Source organism: Sphaeramia orbicularis, chromosome 3, assembly GCF_902148855.1.
Source record: "Sphaeramia orbicularis chromosome 3, fSphaOr1.1, whole genome shotgun sequence".
In the NCBI taxonomy this organism is placed as follows: Eukaryota; Metazoa; Chordata; class Actinopteri; order Kurtiformes; family Apogonidae; genus Sphaeramia; species Sphaeramia orbicularis.
Window position 1 is genome coordinate 58,419,649 of NC_043959.1, and position 23,085 is coordinate 58,442,733.

The window sequence follows — 23,085 nt, forward strand, 5'->3', positions numbered from 1 at the left end:
GTTAGCCGTAGGGATTCCCATTCACACATCAACTCGCCCTGGGCGCGAACCCACGACATCCGCTCAATGAGACATGAGCTTAGACCACTTCACCAACGTGCCACCCCAACTAATGGAAGCTTTGGTTTGTATTTAACCCTTATACAAATTACGTCATTACGTTAACTACGTCAGTTACGTCCCCCAAAGTTCCAACTGAACGTTCTAAAAAAAAAAAAAAAAAAAACACTATTGACAGCCTGCCTTGAAATGAGTAAACGCCCCAGATCAAGTCAAATAAAGATAATAATAAATAAAAATAAACAAAATACATAAAAATAAATAAAATAAATAAAGATTGAAGTAGCCAATCGCGGAAAAGCCTTTCTAGCCAATCAGAGGCAAGAAAGGCAGTACGTGCAAATTCATGTCTGTGCAGAACGGGAGGAAATACCAGATTTAGACAAAAGAAACTTTCTCATTTTCATCAACACTTACTTTTATGTTGGTCCTTGGTATATAAGCAGAACTTTTCCCCTCACAAATGTTAGATATGGAATAATCAGAATATATGTTTCAAACGTAAGTCATTGTTTTTAAAGAATTGGGTTGATTACAGAACACTGCTTGTCTGTCAGTTGTTTAACAAGGAAGGTCAGTTATTTACTTATAGTGAATTATTGTTAGAATATAAAATTCCGGTACTCCCTAGAGAATATGCAATTGTGTTTGATGCTATCTTCTACTATTAGTCCTTCAACAACCATTACCCCTCAAATTGCGCAATCAGAATTATACACAGGAAATTTACATCCATTCTCGAGTAAAAAAATAAATAAATAAATACATTAGAGAAGTGATTCAAAGGGATACAGTTTGTAAGCCAGCTTCCATCTTTTTTTGGAGTAATTTATATTCTGATGTGGAATGGGAAAAGGTATGGTTATTACCAAGGAAGTTTTTTATTTCCAATAAAGTGAGAGAGGTATCTTTAAAACTGTTACATAGGTGTTATCCAACTAATTCAGCTCTGATTAAGTAGACCATTTTTGCTCATTTTGTCATCATTCGGATGAAACATTAACTCATTTGTTTTGGGAATGTGCCTTTTGTCAAATTTTTTGGTGTGATATCAATCTTTTTTTTAAATAGAAAGCTGGATATTTCTTTTAACTTCAAAATTGAAGATATTTTATTTGGTTTCTTTATTACTGATTTGCCTGTTCGGGAATTGTTCATTCTTAATCTCATTTCCTTATTAGCTAAATTTCATATACATACAAGCAAATTTGCCAATCAGAAACCCAGCTTTGTGGTCCTTAAATGTTATTTGAAATCCTATCTAGACACACTTAACTTTTGCACTAACCCTAAAGCTGTGAAGACTAAAGCCTTATGAGAAGAATTTAAGTTGTAATTTACTTTCATTTTATTTTTTTCTCTTCTTGTTGATTCCTTTACTGTTATTTTATTCAATTTACTTACCTATTTATGTAATTGTATTTAATTTCTTCCTGCCTCACCTCGAGCATTGTTTTTTTTTTTCTCCCTGCCATGTTCTGGTCTATGTGTATACAGTATTTTGTAAGTAAAGTATGAAAAAAAAGGAGAAAAAAATAAAAAAATAAAAATCATACCAAAGTGTCTTTCATTTTGAGGTCAACAATTAACTAATAAACCTACACCAAACCTAATGCCACTGGAATAAACCTACCTTTTACATGACTGTAACCAAATATTTCATATCAGTTTGGGCTTTGATCCAACTTCATGACCGGTGCTTCTGTTTGGCTACAATAACGGTTTACGAGGGCCTTAAGATCTGCCTGCTGGCTCAAAGGGATTAACAACATCAACTCAACATTTTCAGTATAAAAAATAATAATAATGGAAAACCAAATTTACAGCAGCCTTGAACTAAATAATTCAGGCTTTTATGTACATTACAATAAACAGCATTAGATTTAAGTCCAAATTAGAAATATTATTGCATCTTTTTAAAAAACAAACATCTGATTGGGTTTGAATTCATGTTTTGACACTTAAATCTAATGGTATGATTGTTCATTTCCATATTTTGAAGTTTAACATGAGACTGAACTCCAACATAATAATTAGTTTACTATTTCAACAAAAACTTCCCAAGGCTTAAGGCAATAATTAAATCAGTGGTATCTGGTGGCAAATATTTGATCCACAAGCACCAGGCTCATTGATTCCAAAGTAATTAACTATACAATAAATATACAATAGATGTAAACGATGTGGAAAACCAAAAAAGTAGGGCATACCTCTGCAGAAAGTCATTTAATTCAATCAAAATCTTGCAATGAGAAAAAAAAAAAGTCGTATCCAATTTGTACATGTCTGCTCCATAAACTACTGGGTTCATCCATGGTCGACGCTCTACGCTTCATCCAGGTTTCATGAATATATGTGCAGTGGATATTCAGAGAAATAAATGAACAAGCAAATGGAGGAGAGAAAATAACATCTTCAGAGGACTTAACAAAAATATAGCAGACAAAACCAGATTTAACATGAACAAAACATGATGATGGGCGACACGGTGGTGCAGTGGTTAGCACTGGTGCCTCACAGACAGAAGGTCCTGGGTTCCATTCCAACACCGTCGATGGGGGGTGGGACCTTTCTGTGTGGAGTTTACCTGTTCTCCCTGTGTCTGCGTGGGTTCTCTCCAGGTACTCCGACTTCCTCCCACCATCCAAAGACATGCACCGATAGGTTAATTGGTTCATCTAAATTGCCCACAGGTGTGAATGTGACAGTGATTGTTTGTCTCTATATGTTCAGCCCTGCGATGAACTGGAGACTTGTCCAGGGTGAACCCCGCCTTCGCCCCTATGTAGCTGGGATAGGCTCCAGCGACCCTAGTGAGGATAAAGCAGGTTCAGAAAATGAATGAATGAAAACATTATGATGGGCCATGAAGGCCACAATTTCATCTCATTTATATTCAGGAATGAATATAAGCAAAATTTAGCAAAATTGTGTAAAAGTTATTCTTAAAGCAGCGAGCTAATAATTAAAAACCATTTCACGATACAGTCTGAAACCACAGACGTCAACAGGGTAACTGCTGATCCAACTAAATAATCTGCTACAGTGCTGTGTAAAAAGTTGGATATTAAATTGTATCACCAAAAGATATGACACAATTAAAGAAAAGCAGTTTCTGTGAATTACAGGCTTGTTATTTTGACCAGAATAAAAACCAGGGATTGTAGCTTTGTCCTCCGTGAAGCTGTGGCAGCAGTTCAGTCAATGTGAAACCGCAGAGAAGTTGTTCATCTGTTTGACTTTTCCTTCAGTTCATCAGCATGAGCTTCTCCTCGCAGACAGATGGGAAAGCACCACATTCTTCTTTATATACCTTCGAGGGACTCTTAAAAACTCACTTTTATAAACAAGCATTTCATTAAATCAGGACAGTGTAGTGTGTGTGTGCGTGTGCATATATTTGCGTATGGAGGTTTGTTTCCATCTATATTGTGTCTGTGTATTGGTGTATTAAGTGTTGGTTATGGGTCTGTCTTAGGGGTTGTTTGTGACATATGTGGCCATGGTGTTCGTTCAGTGTGTGTTGCTTGTGCCAGAAAGTTAGTATCTGCATGTTGAAACTGTTTTCTTATTCTTGTCTTTCCTATTTGTTCTTATCTATGTCTCCTTTATGTGAAGCACTTTGTAACATGTTGTTTTAAAAAGTGCGATATAAATAAAGCTGTACTTACTGACTTACTTACTACAGTGTTGACCATTCAAAAAAAAAAAAACCAGACACTATTGTGGTTGCATGTCATGTCAGTTTAGCCAGTCCAGATCATCGTCTTCGTCGTCGTCACTCAACAGAGGGGCAGGTGGACAATGCCACTTCAAGCTTTGAACACAAACAAGAGAGAAAAAAGAAATCAAATATGAGTGATGTATGAGGAAAGATCTGGTACAACGCTGTCTGACTGAACACATAAGACGGAACACAAGGCAGGGGTCGGGGTTTGAAGCGGTGTTTCCCACCAAATCTGAGAGCTCAGTCTGGACTGTACAGAGGGTTTCTGACCAGTTCCTCCTTCTCTTCCTACTCGCTGGCCGGCGCAGGGGGTTTGGCAGGAGTTGTGGTCTGGAAAAATGGCCCCTCTCCATTTTCCTCACCCATTCCCCCAGTCAGACTGAGAGAATAGTAAAAGAAGAAGGGATGACAGAGACATGAAGCGAAGGAAGGGGGTTAGAAAGGCAGTTCGTTACACATGCAGAGAACAGAGCGGAGGGAGAAGATTCAACATTCCTTTTATTGTCACTGTATACACAGAGCATACACAATGAAATTCTGATGTGCTTGTTAAAAACGAGTCAGTGTATCTTTTGGTAATTGGATTTTCTTTTCAGAAACAAAAGAAAAACTAGTGGGTAATTGATTTTCATTTTAAAATAGACAAATTAAAATTGAATTTCAAGGTGTTTTTCTTTTTCAGTGTCAAAACAGATAAACCAAATTTTAAAAAACATTGATTTTCATTTTTTTCTAGTAACAAAAAAGAAAGTCTATAAGTGTCTAACGATATTAATTTTCCTAATTTCATTGTACACACAATGACAATAAAGGCTATTCTATTCTATTCTATTCTATTTGTTCATCTGGCTGTTTCTAATCTGTCTGTACATTTCAAAACCAGCAAAACATCCGTTTCACATCAGTTGCTCTACTGTACTGTATCTTGGTTGCTTCCCAGACAAACTGGATTAAACAATGTTTATCTCCTAAAGATTCTGTTGACATCAGCTAAAAGAGTCACAACAAAATGTTGGCTACAGAAAGAGCCACCCGCAACAGGCTTTTTTATTTCTATCACAGAAAACATTTGACTGATGGAACAGCTGACTTTTACCCTGCGGCTCCAGGAGGAGCCCTGAAAAAGGCGCTGGAGAAAATGGACAGACTTTACAAACAGTGGCAGTACTAGTTAATAAAAGCATTTGATGTTGTATGCATGTTTGATGTTATAATCGCCATATCTAGACCTCAATTTCATGTTCTTGTTTTGTAAAACTAAAATGTTTATAAATAAAGTGTCAAAAAAAAAAAACACCAAAAAAAAACATTTTTGGGTTTGTGCTCACCGTTAACATAAAGCCTGGGTGGATCTTGGCAGCGGCCACTTGTTTCTGATGGCTCAGATACAGAAGCAGTTTGTACTGAAGAAAAGAAGAGATGCATTATTCATATAAATCAAAAGTTAATGTCAAACAAGTGACGGTGTAGCAAAGCCCCCACCTCACCTCTTTTGTTGTGTGGCCTCCCAGTCCGGCTGCTCCCAGCTTCCCTTGGTTCACATACTGTTGGTTAATGCTGCACCAGACACAACAATCTTTTAACTGGACTTCATTATGAGATGATTTGGTGGATTGTGACTTGATTGAAGTTAAAAAAAGTGACATCAAAGCTCCTGACTGAAATGTAAAGTGGAGTACTCACTACCTGAAGGCTTGAACTTCTGTGGCAAACAGTAGAGGGTCTGCGCGTGATGTCACTGCTAGCGGAAGTCACCGCAGTTCCGCCCACTGAGTGGCAGAAAGAGGGAGATGAGTGACAGTGTTGGCTTCAATACTGTCTAAACTGAAGAACAATATTTAATAAAAAATGGGGAAAGAGCTGTTGTGAGATTGATTGTATGAACAGGTTTGAAAAGCAGTCGGAGCTATTGTTTTACAGACGCTGAAAGACACAGAAAAGAGAAGTAGATGGATCCACAAATCCAGGAAACCAAACCTAGATCTGTGGATCCTGTTTGGTGTCAGCTAACATTAATTTATGATGGATTTTTGGGTAAAATTATACCTTACATGACCTATTGTTTTGGCTAACGTTCCTTCTTAGTACAGCTCTTGGTTTCATGATCAGATCTTTCATGGTTTTTGTCTTCATTTTGTGACTCTGAACCTTGTGTTCCTACATGATTAGTAAACTAACTGAAACTGAGGCTAACCTAGTTTTTCAAATACGGGGGTAGTGGAGCATAAAGCTATGACGGAGTATTAGGACCACATAAGAAAATAAAACACTTGTGACTACGAGTATAAAGTCATAAAACATCAATATAAAACCCGTAATTTTATGATAATAAAGTTGAATACAGAAAAAAATCACAATGTTATGACAATAAAGTTGTAGTTACAAAAAGAACTCATAAAAATATCATTCGTTTATGAGATTAAAGTCGTCATATTCCAACAATAAAACTATAATATTACACGAATAATATCGCAATTTAAAAACAGGTGGTTTAAATCTGCTAATTTCCCAGAATCCAGTGGTGCCCTGCTGGTCCACAGTAGTATCTGTGTTGGATAAAGGACTGGATCTGAACTAGACTCAGTAAATCTCCTCAGTCCCAGTAGATCATGCATATATTCACTGGGGTCAGTCCACGGTCTACTGGAAATGCACTTTGGATCAGCTGGTTCTGGGCCCTAGTTTTGGAGCCTGGTTGTCAGTAATGATGAAACCATGTATATTTGCTTCATGTAAAAATAGCGCTGATCCCCTCCACCCTGGATGTCCGGATCCTCCATTTGTGTCCACATGTCAGTGTTCATGGACCACTTGTTCTTTGGTCGCTCGTACAGATCCATGTCCAGTCCAATTGTCCTTCATTTAATTTCAGATTTCACATTTTCCCTTTTCTCTGGCTGTGTTTACTGCTATACTCCGTCATGTTGAGCAGGTTGGTTTAAGACACTCACTCTGACTTAGAGGGGCGTGGCCCGGGGGAGAAGTGATGTATGTGCATCCCCTCTATACTGTAGGAGCTCCAGGTGGTGGCGCTGGTGTCGGTGCTACAAAGAACCATAATGCTGTTCATTTATTGTTACTTCTTTGATGTTCGTTTTCTCTTTCTAGTAACAAAAAAGAAAGTTATTACCTGACAGAAATGGAAAAATGGACCAAAAATGCCTGTCGTTTTCATTTTCTGAGACCGGATGTTGTCATTTTCAAGGAAAGAGCGCTAATACCCAGGTCACAAAGATTCTTAAAAACGATGGGTTTGTACAAAATCTGGACATCGTAGACATGCCCCCTCCACGAATGTCTACAAACTCCAGATTTCATATGACCTGGAAAATTTGTACATTGTGTAGCTGTGTTTACTCTCATTTTTGAACAGTGGAATGACTTTTGCTATTTTCATTTTATTTGGGAAATGGCCTGAATGGAAGGATAAGTTACAGATATGGGTTAGAGGTTTTGCAAAGTTATTTATGACTTATTTTTAACAATCATGTCAATATCATGACAGTCAGTGGATAGCTTTCTTTTGCACTTTACAACAGTGTTTATCACCTCCTGCTCATTTGTTGCACACAGAAAAATTGAACATGGATTCCTTTTAATGGTTTCATTACACTGGTCATCACCTTGGTTGGGAATATCTGCAGCCAACTCCAGGCACACATTTACAAAAAAACTATTAAAACGGTTGACTATGTTATTCATGCTGTGATTTTCACTATTTTTATCAATAAAGTAGTCAGAATATGTTGCTTTAGTAGGTCCTTGTTTAATTAAGTTGTTCAATATATCCCAAGTTCCTTTTATATTATTCTTACTTTCATATAATAATTTATTATAATATTGCTTTTTGGTAGTTCTGATTATGTTTGTTAATTTATTTCAGTAAGTCTTATATCTTTGTTCTGCTTCTTTAGTTTTTAACTTAATGAACGATTTATGGAGATTATTTTTCCTTTTACAAGCATTTATTATTTCTTTAATAAGCCATGAGTGTTTTTATTTTCTTTTTCTTTATGCAGAGTTCTTTGGCAGGGCAGTGTGTGTTATACAGAGAAATAAATACATCTAAGAAATTACCATATGCACTCTCCACATCTGATTCCCTGTAGACTGTACTCCAATCCTGGAGCATTAGACTGTTGTTAAAGGCATTGATCGTTTCTTCAGTTCTTATTGGTTTACAGATAATTTTCATGTCTTCTTTACTTTTCTTTATGTCTCAGTCAAACAGAGTGATATTGAGAGTAGATATTGTCTAGAATTGTGGCACTGTGTGATGTTATTCTGTTTGGTTTAGTTATTAATGGATAAAGGGACATACTGTACATTATGTCCAAGAAGTCATCTATAGTTTTTAGTTTAGTTTCTTTTACAGGAGAAAACTGTTTCTCCATCCATTCACTGAAAAGTTCAATACTTGAACCAGGTGATCGATATACACAGCTTAGAATTACATTTTTCTTCTTTTCATTGTGGATCTCTACAGTCACACATTCCATCGTTTCATCTATTTCTAATGTCATCTCTGTTAAGACCATACATTTTTCTGATTTATGAATATATAGCGCGGCCCCACCCCCATTTTCTTTTTTCTGTTCATATATCTTAATTCATAATCGTCTAGACAAAAGTCAATACCTTTATCAATGTTAAACCAGGTTTCTGAAATGACAATGAAACTGAATGGTTAAGTGTTGTTGTAAATATTCTTTGATGGAATTAAAAATTTTTTACATACTTCTGCTGTTAAAATATATTATTGAATACTTATCTACTGATTTGATATCATTTTCATACTGCTCTTGGGTGAAATAATTGCAATCCGTTGCTATGGTAGAAAGAAAGTTATTATCAGGATCCATCTCTGGATGTGGATCCATTGTAGTTTCAATGTAGGCCAGTGTTTTTTTGGCGTTGGCATTAGTTCTCTTCTTTTTATCTAAACAGCATCTGTGTGGTCCTCGTTAATATAGATTTTCGTACCTCGGAGGCATTTGGCTCTCTGTAGTATCTCAGATTTATCCTTGAACTTCTGAAGTCGGACTACAATGGGCCTTGGTCTGTCTCCTTCAGGTTTTCCAGCACGGTGAGCCCTCTCCATCTCAACATCCTTCTGGAACTGGAACTTCTCACTTCAAAGCTTTTTCACTTTTAGTTCTGTGTCCGTCCAGCTTTCTCCAGGTGACTCTGTAACACCATCTATCAGGTTGTTTCTCCTGGACTGAGACTCCAGATACTCTATTTTATCAGACACGACTACTATGATGATGTCAACAAAAGTTAGTGAAATTATTTGGATCCGGATCTGATTCTGGATTTGGTGCGACTTTGAAAAATTTCCCCATCATAAGAGATAGGAAGTGGATCGATATAATAACTCAGTAAATATAAATGATATCCAGTGTAAATTTCTACAGTCCAGTCATGATGGGGAGATGACCAAAACATAATGTCCACATGATGATCAGGATCTTCTTCTGGATCCGGGAACTTACAGAAAATTTAACATGGGCTCTTATGGGGAAAACAGTTCAATCGTCTTTTTCTCTCAAACTCCAGTTCTGATTGACTTCAAACCTGGTATACAGCTTCTGTATGATGATGTCAGCACAAGGGATTGAAATTATTTCGATCCAGATCTGATTCTGGATTTGGTTCGACTTTGAAAAATGTTCCCATTATAACAGATAGGAAGTGGATTAATACAATAAATCAGTAAGTTTCAATGATATCAAATTGGAATTTGAATTTTTTACAGATCTGATTGGAATATGAGCAAAACATGGGCTATTTTTGTAATATAATAAATACACAGAACTGGGTGAGAATAAATGGCATCTGGATACATTTCCCAAAGTTTTTAATTTGTCCGATAAGCTACAGGAGCATTGGTCCTATTTTTAGCTTTTGCAGCTCCCTTGTAAGTTATCCGTTGTAGTGTTTGCTTTACCCATAACTGTATTGATAAATCCCTGAAAAATGTCTTTGTTTTGTGTTAGCAGTTGATCAAACATTTCCTTTTCCTTCTGAAGCAGTCCACTTACCTGTGCAGTGACACAGACTCATCCTCAGGTCAGCTTCTGCTCTGTTCTTCGGGGGTATTTTAGCTAACACTAGCTGTGGTTGTAGCCCGGCTGGCGGTGATGTTGTCCCGGCTAGCAATGGTTCAATCCCGGCTAACGGCGATGTATTCCCGGTTTGCGGTGTTTATAACCCGGCTGGCGGTGGTGTTATCCCAGCTAGCTGTGATTACCGCCCGGCTAGGTGCGGTGCTATCACGGTTAGCTGTGGTTGTAGCTCGGCTACCGGTGGTGTTATCCCAGCTAGCGGAGGGTGTAGTCCGGTGTGACATAATTGTTTTTTTTACCCTGTAAGAATTGTGCGCATGCTCCCATCCGACTGCGGTCAAACCAGCGGACGTTCGTTTTTCCGTGGTCAAAACAGCGGACACTAAAGTTAGCACACCAGCGCATCCTAAACATTCAGGAAATGCATTCAAACGGTCCCGAACCGGCGAACAGGCAGTCTGACTTCCGGTTTTCAAAATAAGATGTTAGAAGCAGTAAATGAAGAATATGTGCTATCCAGTGGCGGCTGCTCGTCTTTCAGACAGGGGAAGCTCATTGTCGGCTTACATCAAAAAAAAAAAAAAAAAAAAAGTCAAGTTATTTAAACATACATTCGTCCCTCCGTTCCTTTTTAAGAAAATGCTCAGTGACCTTATCGTACACAGTAGGCGTCTTTTCCAGGGACTGGACCAGTGTCCTCTCTGCTCAGATTGCTTTGGCCCAGTGCATTGTGGGTGTCAGACTTCAGCCTTTTTAAACAGATGCTCCTTTCACTGTGACCTAGCCGACAGTTTGACTGATTTAACTATCTACAAAACCATATTAAACTCGAACAAGAAATGATTAAATTATGCAACTGAAACAAGAAAACAGTGAAATTATGTTAAATTGAAACAAAAAAAAAAGTACAATGAGTGTGTTTTATTTACAGGGCAAGAAATTAACGAATAATTTCGTAGTGGTTTCTCTCTCTCTTTCCCAGCAGAATGTGTGACGGTATTAAACTGAACTGTGTCAGTGAAGGAGCAGATCTGAAAACAGCTGTCAATCAAACGGGATTCAGCCTTTCGACTGATCCTCCAATCAGCACGTGGGATTCTTGCGTCCAGCCCGGCCGAGCTCCGCCCACAGCTCCATTCACCCCCAGAGACGGCCGGCGTCCGGGGGCGGGACAACATCGTGGCATTTATCCAATTATCGTCCAGTTTAGAGGCAATGAAAAAACCAGTTCCACTCAGTCCCACTGAAGCCCAGAGACGGACACAGTCTACGGACAAATGCACTGAGCAGAGATGGAGGAGAAAACACAGACACGGGAATGGAGGAGAAGTGAACAACATCGCGTCCGCTGATTTGTGATAAAGCTGATTTGAACAAACTCATCTTTAAGATGAACGTGTTCTAACACATTTGTAGTCAATAAAATGTCAACACAACAGTACATATTTAACCATTTAATTTTCGTAATTTTAAGGGAAGCCGGGCCTCCCTTGCAGTCTATGAGAAATCGCCACTGTTCTGTACGTGCTTTGAGTATGCGTTAATAGAAAAGTGCTATATAAATCTAATCCATTATTATTATTATTATTATTATTATTATTATTATTATTATCATTATTATTATCATGATTATTATTATTATTATTATTATTTTCATTATTATTATTATTATTATTAATGTGAAATTATCAGTCGGTGCAGGATGGTGGTCAGACTGATGGACTGCCACTGGTGCTTCAGTTTATCTCTTCAGTGTGGCTTCAGATATGGGAAACCAGACCAAATGTCACCAACAGACCTAGTCTTAGCTCATCCAGGGACAGCCGGTCACTGATGTTTTCCCTTCTGTCCGGTATGTCTCCTGGTGGTGGAGCACTGGCAGACACTTTTTTCTGTCATCCCCTGGTGAGACTCTGGTGTATCTGGGGCTTTAACTCCTGAGCCTCCTCCTCAGCTCTTTCGGCAGCTTTTGGTTTTTACCCAGAAATGGCAGAAGGGGTATTGTAATTGTTTTGTTGTCTGTCTGTCTGTCCATTCAACTACATAATCGCATTATCTGAAGAATGCATTGAGATATCTGCATCAAATTTATCCTGTGGATGCATCTTTACATGAAGCAGAAGACTATTGAAAATATGTGACCTTGACCTACTTTTTCAAGGTCCAATGGCCTTGTGCAGTTATAATTAGGGATGCACCGATCCGATACCAGTATCTGGCATCGGCTCCGATACTCAGGATGTGTACTCGTATTCGCACTCATAAAAGTAATCCGATACAAATGCACTGATACCACTTATGGCCGTGTGACATTCACAGTTCAGTGCAGCAGGTACGAGGAGGAGGAATAATGTGTGTGGAGTGTGAAGAGTGTGGAGATTTTTTTTTTAAAAATGATGGTGATAAAAGTAACGCAGACTGCAAGTAACGTTACAGACACAGACAGATACAGACGCAGCGTTCTGTCTGTCCTCTGTATACATTCCATCCGTTTTCCAGGTGCTTGCGGATGCGTACCCAGATGGAGAATACCAGCAGGAACCGTGGAGGTAGAGGATCTGTTCAAAGAGCCACTGTGTAAGTTAGAGAAAAACTACTGACACATTTTGGACAACTACCCAGGGCTGGGCCGGGGGAACGGAGCAGTGTGGACCGCCACCAGCAGAAGTGAAAACGAGACTCATCGCTCATTTATCTTTTCCCTACCTCCTGAAGCTTCACTTTTAAACCTTACTAGCGAAAACGCAGCAATATTAGTATCACATTAGTCGTCTCCATGTTTGTTATTACTGACTTTCTTCTTCTCAAAAAACTTTACTTTTCTTTGTGGTATTTGTCCAGTTTGGTTAATTAAGGTGGATGAATTGACAAACGCTCATTCCAACACATTAAATGTCAGTAGCAGCTCTTTGTTCCAGTCAGACTAATGACAATAATGCACACTTACAAAAGGAACTAAGAACTGGAATGGATTATTAAGTACTCGTATCAGTACTCGGTATCAGCAAGTACTCAAATGTAAGTACTCGTACTCGGTCTGGAAAAAAGTGGTATCGGTGCATCCTTCATTATAATAACTGAGTACTTTCAAATATAAATATGTATGTAATCAGTTTTGCACAGAGACAATCCAATCTAAATTATAGGGCAGTAACTTTCAACAGAATCTTACTCGATATTTGGCCAAGGGGGATTAAAAGTGTGCAGCACCTAATGTTCTGCCTCTGTAACACCCACATCACAGAGCTGTCAAGAGACTGAGGAGCAGATGAAGCACTGGCCTGGACACATAACAGGCCTCCAGCTAGAGAAAAATCTGTTTTTGGCAACTAGGTAATTGTAGTTACACAGTAATTTTGTAAATATTTCTAACATACCTATAGCAGTTTGCATGGATAGTTTGTTTTTCATACTCCCAGTGATCCTTACTTTGTTCATTGAGAGTGCAGGTAAAATAATAGTATTAGTATTCAATCTTAGTGTCCCTCGCAATTGTAAGCTAGAGCTGCAACAATCAATTATTTTTGTAATCAATCATTCTATAGATAATTTTCTTGAATTCAATTAAATGAAAGGGCAAAAAAAATTGTAAAAATTTGATAGACGTGTCTAAATAGAACAAACAACTTGTCTTTTATTCCAAAACCAGCTGAAACAACCACAAAAAGTATAAATGTTGAAGAATATATGTATAAAAAAAATTATATATACAAATAACAGCAATAATGACAATATTAAAGTGCACATAAAAATATGTATAGATATAAACAACAAACAAGTTAAATAACTTGTGCACTGTAGTCCTCGACATATTTGTATCCAACTTACTAACAACTTCAGATGGACCTGACATACAACTTAAAAAAACACAAAACAACTAGAAGCACTCGGAGAGCGCAGACCTCCGCCAAGGCTGATCAGTGGGCCCCCCCGTGGGCCCCCCCACCCCCGATCACCCCCAAAAGGTAATCATTTCTTCCTTATCCCATTTCCAACAAACCCTGAAAATTTCATCCAAATCTGTCCATAACTTTTTGAGTTATGTTGCACACTAACAGACAGACAAACAAACAGACAAACAAACCCTGGCAAAAACATAACCTCCTTGGCGGAGGTAAATATTTTTAATGTTTGTGTGTAAGCTTAAAAGTGTAAAGGAGTAAGTGATGGTTACAATAAGGAAAAGTGAGCATACAGAGTAGACATTTTCTGCCTTTTTGTCCTGTTAGTTAGTGTTGATCCTGGCGTCATGTACATCACAATAAGTGTGTGTATGAAACACAACAGTGGAACCAATGTTTACCAGCAGTGAAATTAAGGAAACAAAGCTTTGATTCTGGAAAACTGTAATCAATTTTTTAAAATTAATTGATCAATCTTTTAATTTCTGTATCAATTTGAGTTGAGGAGGCAGACAGTTGTACCTGCAGCATCAGCAGTTTGATCCCCGGCTCCTCCCACTAATTAAAGTCTGACCCTTTGACAGAATGAAAAGTCCTTTTTCCAGTGAGGATTAAAAGTGTAGAGGTACAGTCTATTACACTGGTCAACAACAAATTTATTGTTTAAGTTTTTTGAGCTGATTTAGGATCATTTTGGTGCTGAATCCAAAAATCCCATTCATTTTGCTCAGTCAGGTCAACTTTCTGAACTATGCTACATATTGGCTTGTTAACATTTTTGCTTACATTTATGGGCATTTTCACATCATATGATACAAAATTCTTTCATATTTCTCGCAGTAAATGAGTTCTGAAGATTTTACTTTTGCCAATTTATGATTAATGTTTTTTTTTAATATTACAGGTGAATGAAATGGCTTCGACTAGAAGATCTTGCAAAAATAAGCCTGATGTATTCTGCTCCATCTGCGGTGAATACACCATTGTACCTAACAGGAATCAAGTCACAAGTTTCATAAAGTGTGCTTACCAATCTTATTTTGGTATTAATTATTATATTTTGTGAGAAGATCAAATTTTTCAAAATCAAATTAGCAAAAAAAACCTGACCTGATTTAGAAAAACAGATGTCATTTTGGATTTAGCGGTGCAAAATGGTCCTAATTCAGTTGAAAAAACCCAGACAACTTGCAAAAAACACTTTTTTGTAACCCAGTGTAATCTATGCGGTCTGTTTGTTTCAGCAAGGCAAGGTAAGTTTATTTGTATAGCACATTTCATGCACAGGACAATTCAAAGTTCTTCACATAAAACAAAAAAGCATCACAGGAGAGGCATAAAAACATTAAAATTAAAATAGACATTAAAATCATCAGCAAAACTAGAAGCACTCGGAGAGCGCAGACCTCCGCCAAGGCTGATCAGTGGCCCCCCCCCGTGGGCCCCCCCACCCCCGATCACCACCAAAATTTAATCATTTCTTCCTTATCCCATTTCCAACAAACCCTGAAAATTTCATCCAAATCTGTCCATAACTTTTTGAGTTATGTTGCACACTAACGGACAGACAAACAAACAAACCCTGGCAAAAACATAACCTCCTTGGCGGAGGTAAAAATGTGATTTTAAAGTTCATTTAAAAGACATTATTTAAGAGTTTAAGGGAAATCTGCAGTAAACAATGTTTTCAGGCTGGATTTAAATGAGCTGACAGTTTGAGCAGACCTCATGTATTCAGTATTCAAAACAAAGTAATACTTTTGCAACATTTTTTGCACATCTATATGATAACCCAAACACTTAAATAATAATTTTGAGATAGTATCTTTCCTTCAAGATAACAGAATAACTTTGTCTGATAGGATGCATGTTTGTGTAAGAGGACATTTTGGCTTTTCACTGTGCACAAAAACACAGGTATGAAAAGAACTGTGTTGGTAATTAACCCCAGATGCTTCGCTCTACAGTTCTGGTCCTAGTGCAAGCTCTTTGTCCCATTGTTCTTGTGACACTTGGCTAAAGCAGATCTATCATTAAGGTCTATTACTTTATCATGTTGTGTAAGTCAAAATGCCAGCTGTGAAAAACTAATTATAAAAAGTCTGTTATAATCAAAATTTAATTAGTAATATAATTCATATTAGTCATGACTCACAATGCCTTTGTACTATTTCATGTATCTTAATTGAGACTGACTTTTGTTTGTCTTTTTTTTTTTGACAATTGTTATTGCTGTCTGAAAACCATGCATCACTTTGCCCAAATGATAAACTGGTATGAAAATTAGGGGTATTGTGCCAGAGAATATGGCATCTATTAATCTCGAGAGGCAAATCTAGGTCATACAATGACTTTGTGTTCTGCTTGACTCTGCTCAGACTGTCTTTTGCATAGAGTTCTGTATGTGCATGTGACCTGTTTGCATGTGTTGAGATTAAGTAATGAGGATGGAATAAATGACCCAAGCGGCGTCACAATTTTCACAACACAGCTCAGCACTTTTTGTAGTATCACAAACTTTTACCCTTTCATGCATAGTGGTCACTCCAGTGGACAGTTCTTCTCCAGCTGTTCTCTTGTATATTCATGTTAGGACAGATAGTACGAGTACTGGACCCAGATGCAAGACCCTCAGACAGGAGTACAATTAAAAGGGATTTATTAGAAATAGTCAGAGTAACAGGTTCACACAGAGTGGTAATGAATATATCTTCAGCTGGACTGAGATGGGGAATCGTCTCGGCTTCGGATCTTAAGTGAACCATGTTACGGCCCAGGTCGGGAGCACACGAGGGGAACCCGACTAGGAGAGAGCAAAGGAGAATCAGAGGGCAGACCAGGTCATACACGGACAGACAATCAGACAGGCAAACGTACATAGGGTCAGGCAGGCTCACGTACCAATAGTCCAGGCAGGGGTCAAACCAGGAAAAGGCACCAAGGCGGAGGAACAGACAGGGGTCAGGCGTATACTCAGGTGTGATGGACAAACCAGGTCGAAGACAGACGAGCAGGCAGACGAGGAACAGGCAGAGTCAGAGGTCGATGGGCAAAACAGGTCACAACAGGCAGGATCAAAAAACGCTGGTAAGTTATCACACCAAGGGTTGAAAATGAACTGGCAACGAACAGGGGGAAACACAGGGTTTAAATACACAAGAGGGTGAGAAGACAATTGGACACAGGTGGAGACAATCAGGGAGGAGTCAGGTAATCAGGGCAAAGGTGAAGACAAAGAGGAAGTAAAGACACCAGACAAGACACATGAGGGAAACTAACAAAATAAAACACAAAACAAACAAAACAAGAAAAAATCCAGGGACTGATATGACAATTCATGGGTTTTGTTGTTTTAGTTCCATATCAGCCGACACAGTGGACACTTACACACCATCCCATACACTGACATTCAGACCATTACTGTAAATTTGTTGTTCTTCATAAACCTGATCTGCACTAACATGTTCAAACGTAAATCAATTGCTTGTTATTGTTATTAGGCTGTAACTAAACAAAAAGTTTCAAACAAAAAGTTGTTTTGTTTTGCATATTATTTCCATGAAGTCAGTAATGACTAGTATTAGTGTAAGTTAAAATGTGAGAAAACATCCGACTAGCTGCATTTAAAATGTTTATATTTCATACTTTTCACACTCTTTATCACTAAATACCTTTCTTTGCTTCAAAAATTAAATGCATGATGTCTAGCAGAGTGGACAGTTTTGCAACTCCATGAAAAATGCACTGTTTTTTTTGCCTTTTGCACAGCCTATATTCCACTGTGTACACATCTTACATTTTTACTGTCTATATTCTCTATTTTTATTCTGTTATTTTATACTGTAGCAAGCAAATGCAACAACATTTTGTTCTTATACGCTTGTACATCTGAATGACAATAAAGTCTGTCTAAATTTAAGTCTAAAATAGGTTCATAAAATAAATTTAATCACTTTGTTTTTTAATGCCTGGAGGAATAAAAACACTCATAATAACACTCTCATAATTCATGCATGAAAGGGTTAAGTAATTACATCTACAAGAAAACTATTAATTATTGTGATTTTAATTATATTGATGATAATCCAGTAGGCCAGTGTTTCCTAAACGTTTTTGCTCAAGACCCAGAACATAAATTTTGTGTCATGTTGACAAATTTATTATGCGCTACCATAATATTTCCAAACTTTTACCCAATGCACATCATAGCTTAGTGTATTTTACTCTTTAATAGGAAAAATTAACAGTATTTATAAACAGTATTTTTCTCTTTTCACTGTGAAGGTTTTATCTTTTATCCATAGAACCTGTTGCATTGACGGTTCCATTTTTACAGCCTTACGTTCCCCACTCTACGTTGATTCACCAGCATTAAGAGGACATTGTTTGACATAAGTATAAAGATAACTGAGCCGTGCATTTCTGCTGCAACATATGGTATTTACTGTCTGATCATTACGAGAGCGTCGCATCATTTTCATGATATTTTGTGCTTCACCAGGACCTTTTTCTTATATTAATGTTGCATTATTGTATTTCACAGCCACAATTCATTAGAACCATCAAAAGATGCTCAAATATTTATTGTGTGCATTTGTGTTTTTTTCAGCACATGTGCAAGTCAGAATGTTTATGCCTGTACTTCTATGTCTTCTTTTAACCTCTACATTTCCTTTTCTGTCTGACTTCGCCTCCTTTTCCTTCTCTTCTGCACTGTTACCAATTTCATCCTTTATTCACTCAGGGGTCTTATCTCATTTCCACATGTTGACTCCAAACCCACAAAGCCTTTTTTTCTACTTCAGATCATTTAAGCACACTTAATTGTCTCGCAGCTCTTGACAACCTTGGAGATAAACATGGATTAAGGATACTCCTTTGTCTGTGCATATTACACTCTGCTGGATTGCTTTTCCATCATTGTTTCTGTGTTTTTATCTGTAAAAAAAATATAAAAAAATCTTTCAGTGCATCACCCGTGAGGGGTCTTTCACGGATACTGTTGCCTCGAGTGCCTGCTGGTGGCTTGTTAGCGGTCTTTCAGCTCTGGCCCCAGGATACTTGTCAGAGGCAGAATAGCACAATGAGGAGCCATGGAGAGATCAGGTGAATCTGACCAGTCAGACTGTGAATAGGATCATCACCCTCTGGTCGAGTGCATCAGAACTGCTTTTAGATGAGACGGGCCATGGTTTCTGATGCCAAATGTGAACTGAGCTCACATTATAGCACATTATTTAAAAGGTCAAAAGAACAATCTGTGATGGTATGGGAAAGGTTATGTTTTGGGCAGAGTTTGTCTGCCAGTCCAGCCTAACAGCTATTCAACATTTACCTGGCATAGTTAGGATGTTACCTCCAAAATCTGGTGGTCCTCATTGTCTTTCTTTGGTTGAGATGAACTCTGTATAAGGTACTCAACAATAAGGTATAAAAAGTAACAGAGACACTCTATCTTTTACAGTGTGCTTCTGTTACCTGCGTGCTTATTTTCGTCTGCATTGTGTGGTTTCCCGGTTGTGTCCCACAGGATGAAAGAAGGAGGTGGCACAGGTCTCACTTATGGCGGATTTATTCTGAACATACAGAACAAAGGTTTGTAATGGGTCAGTCACGGTAGGCAGCGGCTCGGTCTCAGCTACAAAAGAGTTAGCACAATTAGCTTAGCACATTACAACGTCGCTAAACGTATGATCCAGCAATATCAACTATAACAAATGTACTTCAAAGCGATCACTACACAATATTATATGTGCTGAAAAAGCTCTTTTCCAATTACAATTGGAATTTATGATTAATAAACTTTGTTCCTGTAGCGGACCAAGCATATACACCGACCCCTGAGCATCCCTCGTCAGCTGACTGACTTCCATTTCCACTAGCCAGAAGAAGGAGCCCCTGAATGACCACCCATACAACTGATATGTGGAGGGCAAGTGGAAGCAGAACTCTGTTACACTTCTAAATTAAAAAATAAACAAATATCACTGTTAAACAGTATATTCTTATTGGTAAATTTTATTAACTATTTGACTTTGACAAAATTGGATAAGTTGATTCCAAATCTGGAGTCATATCTCCAGCACAGCAGAATTTAGAGTTAAATACTCATGTAAACTAGAAGCACTCGGAGAGCGCAGACCTCCGCCAAGGCAGATCAGTGCTCCAGATCTGGATGAAAATTTCAGAAATGTTGATACTGGCACAAGGAACAAATGATTAAATTTTGGTGGTGATTGGGGGTGGGGGGGCCACTGATCTGCCTGACGGAGGTCTGCGGTGTCTTTTCTAGAAAAGCACTCGTAGAGCGCAGACCTCCACCAAGGCAGATCAGTGCCCCCCACCCCCCCCACCCCCAATCACCACCGAAATTTAATCATTTGTTCCTTGTGCCAGAATCAACATTTCCTGAAATTTTCATCCAAATCCGTCCATAACTTTTTGAGTTATCTGGCACACAAACAGACAGACAAACCAACGCAGACAAAAACAGAACCTCCTTGGCGGAGGTAAAAAAAACACAACTGTTCCAGTCTTTTACCAATGCATTTCATTGTGTATTCACAGTCTGAAGATGAGGTGCTACATTTACTTATGGATATGAACATAAAGCCCAGATGAAGAATGAAAGTGTTAGAGTCCTTCAGCTTGGCTCTAAATTGTTCCAAAACGTCTCAGACTGTCTCCTGTTTTTGTGGCTGTGACAGTTTACTGCTGTAAAACCAACTGTATCACTATCATGTTTGGGTTGAAGCCCCTTGGTACCTGGCTTCCATGTCAGAAACATCTGGATGATCATCACTTACATCCAGAGATGAGGAGATGAGTGACTTGAGATTTGACTTGGACTGAATCCCAATTCATCCCTTGGCCCTCCCCCTCTATTTTGCGCGCTCACATGAAGGGGTATGGGTGTCCCGATTCTTGATGAGTTGGAGGGGAAGGGCTAAGGGGGAGGGCTGTTTGGCCCCTGAGACTTTTCAGGACCAGACTACAAAGGAAGGGGTATGAGAAATCACCCATAATTCTGTTTGAATCATCGGCAAGATGGAAGTAAACACAGCAAAAGCAGTGCAGCAGTGTGATTATGGTTGATAGCCACAAAAAGACGACCAAAGCCCATGCGACACAGACGGTTACGGCTGCTGACTGCATGGTGAATTCTTTTGTAAACGAAGCTGTTGCATTTGTTTCTATATCGATGACTGCTGATGACATAACAGGTCTCAAAGGGTTGTCCCATTTCAGAGGAGAATGTTTCAACCCCTAACCTTTGCAGCTCCGTTTCAAGGGGTAGTGCCAAGTGCAAGGGCCAAGGGGGAGGGGTAAGGGGGCGGGCCAAGGGGTGAATTGGGATTGGGCCTTGGACTCATGATTTGGGACTGATGAACAATCTTTATCATGATCTTCCTGTATCCATTTGCATTCCTACATATATACGTGACCACAGAAATAACATCAACAATAGCGGTGAACTCGGCTGCAACCGTTGCCTTTTGTTTTAATTTTCAGCTACAGTAGCTACACTCAAGGGACAAATAAAAGCATTGCCAACTGCAAGTCAAAGATGCTGGATCCATCACATCTTATTTTGTCCTGTACCTGAGAACACACCCAGATAGGTCACTTATTTTGTCCAACCCATGCATTCATATGTTTCTGTTCAACCCCTCAAATAGTTGATCCTAATTTAAGACTTTATAGTTGCACACGACATTTTGCGCCTCTTGTTGAAATGAATCCCAGTCTGTATATTGTAGAAAGCTGAGGTTTGAGGGGAATATGGGACTTTTGACATTTAGAGTTCAGCTGAAATTTAGAGTTCACTTTGGACTACACCACAACTTTTTGAGATATTGAAATCCATGTGAATTTTGATCATTTAGGATACCGGTGTGATATGTAGCTAATGGCTATATATTGACTTGTGCATAGCTCAAAATCCTGAAATGCTGGAGAAATTGTGATTTCAAATTTGGAATTTATGTGTCTGAAAAAATAAATAAATCAATTAAAAAAAAAAAAAAAAAAAAAAACACCTGTGAGGTAAGTGTTGCTATTTGCACTTTAAGAGTTCAACAGCATTGACTTTGAAATTCTTATCAACAAACTTCCACATCATGGGTTCAGGGGCATAATTCACAGTTGGTTTAGAAGTCAATTGTATGAAAAGGAGCAATATTTATTGTCACAAATCGTCACAAATCTCAAAATAAAATCTTCAAATCTGGAGTCCCCCAGGGGTCAGTTGTAGGACTGCTCCTCTTCATACTACACTAATGACTTTGTAAATTCTTCTGAAACCCTAAAGTATTCAAAGATGATAAAAAAAAAAAAAAAAATCCCTCTTATTACAGAAAAATATAGATGATTTATAAAACAACCTTCATGAGAAAATGGTTAAAGTGAATACATAGTTTAAATTTGGTAAAAAATCTTTACATATAAGCAAGAAAAGGTTTGTCCGTCACTCACATAAAAAATTAAAGGATAGTGAACATGTCTGCACCAAAATGAACAACTGAGTAAATGAAACTTGTTGCTTTCTCTTGGTACATTTTTGTGTGGTACAGTTTTCTTTTCTTTTCTTTTTTTTTTTTTTGGTTAAAGTTGTGAAACTCTTGTCCTCAAATGCGGACAGAAAACCCATAGCTGGGTCTTAGGCAGTTAAAGAACCCGTTAATAAACAACATCCAAGTATGGCCCTGGTAATCCTTGATGCAGCAAAGGGATTTGACAGTCTGCTGGCCTTTCCTCCACAGAAGGCAGAAAAGGTTGGCCTTTAATGATCTGTTCATTACATGTATGCAGGCTTTACATAGTGACCCAGCTGCAAAGAAAACCATAAATAGACATTTTACAGAAAGCATTTCACCTTATAGAAGCATACACCAAGGCTTTAACCTCGCTCTCTTTGCACCATTTATCAAACATCTAGCTCAAGAAATCAGACAACATAATGAACTGAAGGGGCTTATTGGAGTAAAGGAAGAACATAAACTAGGGTGCCTATAGAAGGTATTCAGATATTTCCCCCTTTTTATTCTTTAATCCTTTTGTTGTTCACTTCTTATCAAAGTGAAAATTTGTTTTCACTTCAACATTTATTTATTATTCCTACTTTTGGAAGCAATGAGAGGGGAAAACATCTGAGTTGGAACAAAGGGAAGACAATACTAGTTTGGGAGAATCACTTAAAATATCACATGAAATTGTCAAGGAATATAATTAAAAAATGACAGCAAACCTCTAATATGACTTTCCCAATTTCCTAAATTTGGTCCCATTTACTCAGATTAAACATTACTGACTGAGGAGGAAACCTTAA

At 38.1% G+C, this 23,085-nt stretch overlaps 1 protein-coding gene across 1 annotated transcript in view; it reads left to right on the plus strand.

Moving 5' to 3' along the window:
• The first annotated feature begins 9,948 nt into the window (after positions 1-9,948).
• LOC115417201 (gastrin-releasing peptide receptor-like) overlaps positions 9,949-23,085 on the plus strand; it is a 33,318-nt gene continuing 20,181 nt past the window's right edge. Inside the window, exon 1 of the mRNA XM_030131209.1 lies at positions 9,949-10,130. Within this exon, the coding sequence (XP_029987069.1) occupies positions 9,949-10,130 (182 nt within the window). The remainder of the gene's footprint in view (positions 10,131-23,085) is intronic.